The sequence below is a fragment of the Onychostoma macrolepis genome, chromosome 18, assembly GCF_012432095.1.
Source record: "Onychostoma macrolepis isolate SWU-2019 chromosome 18, ASM1243209v1, whole genome shotgun sequence".
Taxonomy (NCBI): domain Eukaryota; kingdom Metazoa; phylum Chordata; class Actinopteri; order Cypriniformes; family Cyprinidae; genus Onychostoma; species Onychostoma macrolepis.
Window position 1 is genome coordinate 32,663,379 of NC_081172.1, and position 10,294 is coordinate 32,673,672.

General features: G+C 35.1%; 1 protein-coding gene across 1 annotated transcript; it reads left to right on the top strand.

Moving 5' to 3' along the window:
- The first annotated feature begins 423 nt into the window (after window positions 1-423).
- On the top strand, window positions 424-9,334 carry scamp5b (secretory carrier membrane protein 5b). The gene is made up of 7 exons (XM_058751806.1): window positions 424-554; window positions 1,528-1,576; window positions 1,715-1,834; window positions 2,893-3,049; window positions 5,680-5,781; window positions 5,871-5,988; window positions 7,650-9,334. The coding sequence occupies exons 2-7, from the start codon at window positions 1,570-1,572 to the stop codon at window positions 7,833-7,835; spliced, it is 690 nt and encodes a 229-aa protein (XP_058607789.1). The 5' UTR covers window positions 424-554; window positions 1,528-1,569; the 3' UTR covers window positions 7,836-9,334.
- Window positions 9,335-10,294: the final 960 nt, after the last annotated feature.

A 10,294-nucleotide genomic window follows, 5' to 3' on the forward strand; every position in this document is an offset into this window, starting at 1 on the left:
AGTAAAAGTATGTGAAACAGAAGGCATCTGTTTTTAACCAAGATATTCGTCTTTAGTTGGGCATTTATTTGCACTTGTTCTGAAGTTAGCCTATTTGAAATCTCTTGAGATTAAAATACGATTATAACTTTAAAAAAAAAAAAAAAAAACATATGTAGAGAAGAACATTTTGGAGAATGCATTCGTTTATATGCATGAACATACTTGATAATCAAATACTTGATAATGATAATGAGGTCAGTCAACAACAACTTCAGCACCGCGGAGAGCAACCGCCATCCAGCGCGCTGATTGGCCGACGAGGTGCAAGAGGGCGTGTTCAGAACGTAATACTGCATACCTATTGGCTCAAATCCGTAAACGTAGTCGCCGCTGCGTCTGGATATGCGAGGAATGTTAACTCAATGAAGATTACTACGAACTTTAGAAACAATCTGAAGAAACGAGCGCCTCCGCTTCCTTTAGTTTGTGCAGGTGTTTGATTGGGTGTGAGTGAGTGTTTAAGTATGCACTAGAAGTCATGTTACTGTAGGGCGCTCGGTGTGCAGGAGAAGGTAAGGCGATTATTTTCCTCTCCATTCAGTCTCTGTTAATGCTCGAGCTTAGCTTGAGTTGACATGATGGATGGATTTCATTTGCTCACTGTTTGTAGTAAATGGCCGAGAAACAAACAAATGCAGCATTGTGTAAACAATAGTCCGAAGATAAATGTTGCGATCCGCGTTGAGACGCATTTTAATGTCAGTATAGAAAACACGCATTAAAGCCTATCTGTGATCCTGCCTCTTAATCCAGGAGCTCTTAACACACTCCCAGCCTGCAGACATCCAGACATTACACACTATTAGCTTCAAGACTGTTCAAAGTGTCATACTTTTAAACAAAACATAGAGTTCTTGAGCTGGACTTTGAATATAAAACGATTTTCAGAGATCTTTTTGACTCCTGTTTGTCCAAGACTATGTTAAAATGCCCACATACTCAGGCTAATATGTACCTTAAGGTATTTTTTTATTCTTTTATTAATATTATGTAGTTAACATATGCTACATTACCAGTGTCAGGTTGGAAGTCATTAAGAAATTTTAATGTTTTTAAGATAAGATATTGTAATGTCTGCTCACAAGGCTGCATTTATTTGATCAAAAATACAGTAAAAATTGTGAAACATTATTACAATTTAAAACAGCTGTTTCAATATGAATATCTTGTAAAATGTCATTTATTTATGTGATCAAAGCTGCATTTTCAGCGTCATTACTCCAGTCTTCAGTTGCACTGAAAATGCAGCTTTGATCACAGAAATAAATTACATTTTACAAGATATTCATATTGAAACAGCTGTTTTAAATTGTAATAATGTTTCACAATTTTTACTGTATTTTTGATCAAATAAATGCAGCCTTGTGAGCAGAAAAAAGGTAATTGTTTCAAACTCTGTGACAACTTGCCCCTACACGCCCCAACTGTTCTGTAAATGTTCAGAATGTGCATCGGGCTGATCATATGTATGTTCTTCACTTATAGATTCACAGCTCTTAAGAACAAGTAGCCAACACCAGTTTCCCAATGGCTGGTAAGGACCCTAAATCAAAACTAAATAAACGAATAAACCTATTCTTAATAATAATAATTCATTCATTCATTACAAAAGTATAAACAATAACAAAGTGCATTTTACATTTATGCATTATTCTGTTTATTTGTCCTGTAGAAAACAACTTTCCTCCTCTGCCTGGCTTTATTCCTCTGAAGCCGTGCTTCTACCAGGACTTTGAGGAGATTCCTGACCAGCACCGAACCATGTGCAAGAGACTCTATCACCTGTGGATCCGTGAGTCTGGAAAACACACCAAACCAACCTAAAATAATAATCAGGTCTAATTCACAGAGATTCTGCTGGGAAAATATCTACTCATTTTCTGTCTCGGACCCCTAGTGGTGTAAACTGTGATTGCATGGAGTCTGTGGAATCATTTTTTTAAACTGAGATTAGAATATCTCATTAAGTATTTGTATATTTTTACATATATTTAATTATTGAAGTATGTTCGCCTGAAAAGCCAATCAAAAACCAGTAAGACTTGGTAATAAGTAACCTACATATCTTGAAAATGTAAATAATCAGTAAGCATATTTTGTTCCGAGGGGTTTCAAAAATGATGGGGATCCAATAATGTTGAGAAACACTGGCCTATATATTACAGACAAACTGCTGTGAAAGACAGCGTCTCAGGCTGTGCTGCGTATACATTAATAATTGTCATCTCCTGCTGTAGATCCTTCATGTAGCTGCTCCTGCCAAAGGTATCCTCTATTTGTTGTTTTTGAGTGAAATGGCATGCTTTTCTACAAATTCTACTTATTTATTATTATTATTATCAATTTAATGTATTTTTATTTGTATTTCTTATTTTATTTCTCCCCTTAAATTCCTATAATTATTTTAAATATTTTTTCATGGCATGGAACCAATATTTTATTTATTTCTTTGTCGTTGAGTTATTTCATTGAGTAGACTGCATGTCACAGTTGTGTGTGTAACACAAGCGTATTTATTGGCTAAACTGCTCTGGCTCTGTGTTCAGTAAGTGTGTGTCTTCAGCTTATATGACATTCATAAGATTTGTTCAAATGCAGTACAGTAGTTGAGATGCTGGATTGTGTGTCCTCAGGTTACTCTGCTTGATAAAGCATTTACTCTGTTTGTTGACAGCTGCATTTTCTTGCAAGCTCTCTCTCTCTCTCTCTCTGTGAAGTGGTGTAAGCTTTATTCTCTTGTACAGTCTTTATAACAGAAGGGTTTCTCTAATCTCTGCCTCTCTCACACAGATCCATCTGTGCAGATATCCAGGTGTGTTTGTGATGTTTAATAGTCTGCTGTTGTTCTAGTGTACGGCGTGACGCTGCTGGTGAATTTCTTCGGCTGTATGGCGTGGATGTTCGGAGGCGGAGGAGTGACTAACTTTGGCATGTCCATCATCTGGGTTGTTCTCTTCACCCCCTGCTCTTATGTGTGTTGGTTCAGACCCATTTACAACGCCTTCAAGTGAGCATCAGTCTACCTGTTTATTATCAGATTATTTTTATATAGTGATTATCTATCTATCTATCTATCTATCTATCTATCTATCTATCTATCTATCTATCTATCTATCTATCTATCTATCTATCTATCTATCTATCTATCTATCTATCTATCTATCTATCTATCTATCTATCTATCTATCTATCTATATATACAGTGAGGAAAATAAGTATTTGAACACCCTGCTATTTTGCAAGTTCTCCCACTTAGAAATCATGGAGGGGTCTGAAATTGTCATCGAGGTGCATGTCCACTGTGAGAGACATAATCTAAAAAAAAATCCAGAAATCACAATGTATGATTTTTAACTATTTATTTGTATGATACAGCTGCAAATAAGTATTTGAACACCTGTCTATCAGCTAGAATTCTGACCCTCAAAGACCTGTTAGTCTGCCTTTAAAATGTCCACCTCCACTCCATTTATTATCCTAAATTAGATGCACCTGTTTGAGGTCGTTAGCTGCATAAAGACACCTGTCCACCCCATACAATCAGTAAGAATCCAACTACTAACATGGCCAAGACCAAAGAGCTGTCCAAAGACACTAGAGACAAAATTGTACACCTCCACAAGGCTGGAAAGGGCTACGGGAAATTGCCAAGCAGCTTGGTGAAAAAGGTCCACTGTTGGAGCAATCATTAGAAAATGGAAGAAGCTAAACATGACTGTCAATCTCCCTCGGACTGGGGCTCCATGCAAGATCTCACCTCGTGGGGTCTCAATGATCCTAAGAAAGGTGAGAAATCAGCCCAGAACTACACGGGAGGAGCTGGTCAATGACCTGAAAAGAGCTGGGACCACCGTTTCCAAGGTTACTGTTGGTAATACACTAAGGCGTCATGGTTTGAAATCATGCATGGCACGGAAGGTTCCCCTGCTTAAACCAGCACATGTCCAGGCCCGACTTAAGTTTGCCAATGACCATTTGGATGATCCAGAGGAGTCATGGGAGAAAGTCATGTGGTCAGATGAGACCAAAATAGAACTTTTGGTCATAATTCCACTAAACGTGTTTGGAGGAAGAAGAATGATGAGTACCATCCAAGAACACCATCCCTACTGTGAAGCATGGGGTGGTAGCATCATGCTTTGGGGTGTTTTTCTGCACATGGGACAGGGCGACTGCACTGTATTAAGGAGAGGATGACCGGGGCCATGTGTTGCGAGATTTTGGGAACAACCTCCTTCCCTCAGTTAGAGCATTGAAGATGGGTCGAGGCTGGGTCTTCCAACATGACAATGACCAAGCACACAGCCAGGATAACCAAGGAATGGCTCTGTAAGAAGCATATCAAGGTTCTGGCGTGGCCTAGCCAGTCTCAGACCTAAACCCAATAGAGAATCTTTGGAGGAGCTCAAACTCCATGTTTCTCAGCGACAGGCCAGAAACCTGACTGATCTAGAGAAGATCTGTGTGGAGGAGTGGGCCAAAATCCCTCCTGCAGTGTGTGCAAACCTGCTGAAAACTACAGGAAACGTTTGACCGCTGTAATTGCAAACAAAGGCTACTGTACCAAATATTAACATTGATTTTCTCAGGTGTTCAAATACTTATTTGCAGCTGTATCATACAAATAAATAGTTAAAAATCATACATTGTGATTTCTGGATTTTTTTTTTAGATTATGTCTCTCACAGTGGACATGCACCTCGATGACAATTTCAGACCCTCCATGATTTCTAAGTGGGAGAACTTGCAAAATAGCAGGGTGTTCAAATACTTATTTTCCTCACTGTATATAATGTATTATTCATTATTATTATTATTATTTTATCATTTGCATTTTATGAAATATATTAATATTCGTTAATAAAAACAAAACAATATTATTATTATTATTATTAATAACAATAATAATAATACATACATGCATACATATATATACATATAATTATATACACACACACACACACACACACACACACACACGCACAAATATATATATATATATATATATATATATATATATATATATATAATAATTATTATTAGTAGTAGTAATAGTAGTATGACCCAATCATTTTTACACATTTTATATAGTGATTATTTTTGAAACAACATTATTATTATTATTATTTATTTTTATTTATTTATTTTTATTACTGATCAATTTACTATCTATAAGCATCATCATACCACTATCATCATCATCACATCATCATAATAATATGGTAAATGTGTAATTAATCCATTATTATTATTATTACTCCAACCCAATTATTTTTACAGATTTTATATATATATATAGTGCTTAGTATTTTAATCATTGTTGTTATTATTATGATTATTATTACTGAGTAATTTATTATTTTATTAAATGTATTAATAATGGTAGTAATAATAATAAGCACCATCATACAAATATAATGATAATAACATGGAAAATGTGTAATGAATCCAATAATAATACTATAATATATTTATTATTAATACTATTTTGTACTTTATGAATACATTTGCATTTTATGAAATGCATTAGTATTTGTTAATTATCATCATTATCATCAGCATATAGTAAATTCATAATGTTATTATTATTAAGGGTTCATTACACATGTACTATACGGTTTGTTTGTTTGTTTTCAGGACCGACAGCTCATTCTACTTCATGGCGTTCTTCTTTGTCTTCATGGCACAACTGTTCATTGCTATAATTCAGGCCATTGGTATACCAGGATGGGGCGTTTGGTAAGATTATGCTATGATGTATGCATAATGAATGAACACTCTTCTCTGTATTCCTCTCTGTACGCTCTGGTCTGATCTCTGTGTTTCAGCGGCTGGTTGGGCACCATCTCCTTCTTTGGCACGAGTATCTTTGCCTCCATCATCATGTTAATCCCCACCCTCATGTTCACCGCGGTCGCTACCATCTCGTTCGTGGTGCTCACGAAGGTACGGCCCTCTCTGATCTATTATAGCGGGACAGGCCTGGGTTTGCCTCATTGCCTGCGCAGTCGGCCCGTCTGTCACAGCTCGTTTAGCTGACGTGTATATCGAAGACGAGGGGCTGCTTTGTTGTCTGGCGTGTCATTAAATGTGATGCTGGAGCATGTAGTGCTTGTTAATTAGATGCGAGAATAAATAAATCATTTACCTTAGTATTTGTGCCTGAAAAGCAGAAGCCAGTGAGAATGGGTGATAATCCACCTACCAGTGTTATTTTAATACGATTGAGATAATATCATAGTTAAATATTTTGAATTAGCCTTTTTTTAAATTATTATTTTTTTCAATTTAGTTTGAATTGGTTGTATTTTTTATTCTAATTATTTTATTTTAATAAATTTGTTAATTTAATAAACTTTTTTTTTTTTTTTTAGTTTTTGTTTTTAAAAAATGTATCTATAATATTTTTATTCATTATTTTCATTATTTCAGTTGTAGTTATTTTAGCACGTAAAGTTAAACTAAATAAAAATGAGAAATGCTGCCTTGGCAATTAATGAAATACGTTTAAGCTTTGTTTATATCTCATTGCATTTCAGTTAAAGTTATTATATTATAAAGATATTCTCAGCTTCCCTTTTGAAAAAGAAGTAACTGTATTAAATGTAGTGTACTTCAAATCCTAAAAGTATATTTAAAAAAAATAAATAAATAAAACTACACGACTTTGTTTTTAACACTGAAATACACTTTAAAAGTGCACTTTGAAGTGATTGAAATTTATTTTTAAAGTACATTTTAAATTATGTTTTATGTTACATTTAAAGTTAATACATTTAATATCTACTAAACTTTAACTTCATCATTGCACATGTGTAATTAAAAGTATGACATACAAGTTTCAATGGAAATGACATGAAAGTATATTTTAGTTGATCATAAATGCTTCTCAGTAAATTCAGCAGTAACTTTAACCACACGTGACCCTGCAGCACAAAAGCAGTCGTAAGCAGCACAGCTATATTTGTAGCAATAGTCCATTGTATGGGTCAAAAGTATTGATTTTTCTTTTATGTCAAAAATCATTAGGATATTAAGTAAAGATCATGTTCCATGAAGATATTTTTTGAATTTCTTACTGTAAATATATCAAAACTTAATTTTTGATTAGTAATATGCATTACTAAGAACTTCATTTGGAGGCAATTTTCTCAATATTTTTACTTTTTTGCACCCTCAGATTCCAGATTTCCAAATCGTATATCCAAGTCGTATATCTGCCAAATATTGTCCGATCCTAACAAACCATGCATCAATGGAATTAAAAAAAAGACCCTTATGACTGGTTTTGTGGCCCAGATACATATTTCAAAGACAATAGAAATAATTATGAAATTACATATAAAGATGTACTGAAGTCCTACTTAAGTGGGTCAAAAAACACTCTAATTTTTAATATATATATATATATATATATTTTTTTTTTTTGAAATAATGTATTTAATATGTATTTAAATTGAAACTATATTTTAATTTAACTAAATGTAATGAAAACATTGAAAACATTAATTCAGTTCACACTTATTCTTCTAAAGAGTGTTGTTTCTGTAATAAGTACTCTTTTTAAAGTATCCTGGTTTATACTGAGCATTGCTGGTGTTTGTCAGGTTCATAACTTCTACCGCGGCAGCGGCGGCAGCGTGAGTAAAGCGCAGGAGGAGTGGGTCTCCGGCGCCTGGAAGAACCCTCACGTCCAGCAGGCGGCTCTGAGCGCAGCGGCCGGAGCGATGCAGGGACCGCAGGGACCGCAGACGCCGCCCTACTCCACTCCCCCCAACGACAACGCCCTGTAAAACACAGACCAACCCGCTGACCGGAAACTGATGCAGAAGAAACTCCAGGTGGAACCAACCAAGTGATGCTTGGGATTTTTGTAGTTTTTGTAAATGTTTGTGTTTTTGTTTTATGTGTTGTGTCTATTTTGGCCTATTTGCTCCCAGCTAAGTAAAGTATGTTCTGAGAATGTTTTTCTAACATTACTATTCAGTTATGAAAACATTCAAAACATCAACATTTAATTGTATCATTTTCCAAACATTCCATGAACGTTACATTTGAATGTTCTCTGAACATTCTGAAACAAGTCTGAAAAAATAAATAAATGAGATAAATGTCAAACTATATAAAGTTTCATAAATGAAACATTCTAATGAATAACTTATAAATACCATGTGTGTGCTAATGTTTTGAGAACACTATTCAAGACCAGATACTGTAACTTTGAATGAACATTGTATTTGTTCATAACTTTCAGAGAACCTCGCCACAACGTTAGCCAAAGTTCTGAGAACATTTTTTTGTTAGCTGGATTGCTCTTATGTGACTGCATTAAATTATGAATGAGTTTATGTAGATTAGGGTTCCCATGGACATGGAAAAGTTGGAAATATCAGGGAATTTTAAAAATGAGATTTCTAGTCAAGGGAATTAATACAATATTTAACACATCATGGAAATTCCTAAAGTCTTTTGTAAAATATCAATTCAGCTAGAAATTGTCTGTGAAATGAAAAAGATAGAAACATTTGTATCTTTTAATTACAAATGGCTAAAAATCTATATGCATTTTTGTCGTGAATATATATTTTTCTAGTTATTGTTTGTTTGTTTAAATTATTTGATCTTTTAGAAACACAATCTCAAATAAATGACTTCTAAAAATATTTTAGTATTCATAAACGACTAGATGATTACTGTATTAAGTAATTTACATGACACCATTTTCAACTAAAAACAGCAAACGTTTTTTTTTGTTTTGGCTGTTCATTTACAGCAGCATTTCAGAAGCCTGAAAACACAAAAAAGTGCAAAGTGCATGTTTTTGAAAACGATACCGTTACCACCTCCATGTAAACTGCAAAAACGTGAATTTCTGAAAACGGTTACAGTATATCATGCGCATTACAACCATAATACAGCGTTTTTAGTTATCGTTTTTGATAACGTTGTCATCTGTACGCAAAGCTTTTCAAGAATGCAAAGGATAATTGTGTCTATTTTTAGTGCGTCATTGTTGTGTAAATGGACCCTTAGACTTGTTATATTTGAGATATGTGTATGTGTTGAAAATATTTAGTACGAGGGGTCTCTTTGTTTTGTCTGTCACTTAAACATGTCGGATGTTGAGGAACGCAGATGAAGCAATCCTGTTTGAAATGCACTGCTCATTTTTTTCTTTATTATACCCGTATGTGAAAAGGGAATTGACTCCAACTTTGCTTTGATTTTAGACATTTGTTTTCCATGTGATATGAAACAAATGTTACTGATTCATAACTTGAATTTAAATAAAGCACCAACATCTGTTTGTTTGTTTGTTTTTAACGCCATGGCAGCTTCTGTGGCTATTTTCATGCCAAGAAGGTTTTATGGTAACTATATCCGGTCTATTTAGCTAAAAACTCAAACTATATTTGGTTTAACTTTGTTAAAAATGTCTTCAGTCTCAATCAAATACAGCATGCTGCGTGGATAAAGGGTTCTGACAGCAAGAAAACAAGTCAGCCCGTTTTGTTCCTTGGGCTTCACGTATAAAAGCGTGTTTGTCCAGCAGGGCGCAGTGTTGTTCTATGCTGAGATATCAGACTGGGATTCCCCAGACACACATCACCCAACAGCCCTGACTTGCAGATTGCAAATGGACAACAACACTACTTAGTCAGGCTAATAACTTGATTCTCACTTAGATGCAAATTTAAGCAGGCGCCTTTTCAGCGTGGACATCCGTCGAGCATGTGTTAGATTAGATTGCTGAAGACAATAAATGGATTTGTCTCATGCTCCCTTTCTTTCTCGTCATTTGTATCTCCCTGCACAGAGCAATGATGGAATCGTTCGCATTAGAGTTTGACACACGGAGCATCCCAGAAGACAACAGCACTACCCACCGCCATAAACATCAGCGACGTCCTCTGCTTTAGCATGAAGAGACACGATTTGCACTAAGACAGAGACGACGTAATAAAACTCAGAGATCGTATAATGAAGATGAGCATATTTCCCAGCTTAAATCAAATTGTTTTATACAGTATTACCCATAAAGTCAGCGCCATCACAATGAAACATGTTCCTCATATCAGAGCATATACTGACTATTATCATCTCAAACCTGGACTCTGTTCAAATTGGCTTGTAAAGGTAGCTACATTATATTACTGACAGCAAAGGGCCCGATCGTTTAGTGCTCCTATAGATCAACCGGTAAACGACACAGGCAAGGTCAAGGTCATGAATTGGATTCCCAAGGAAACAC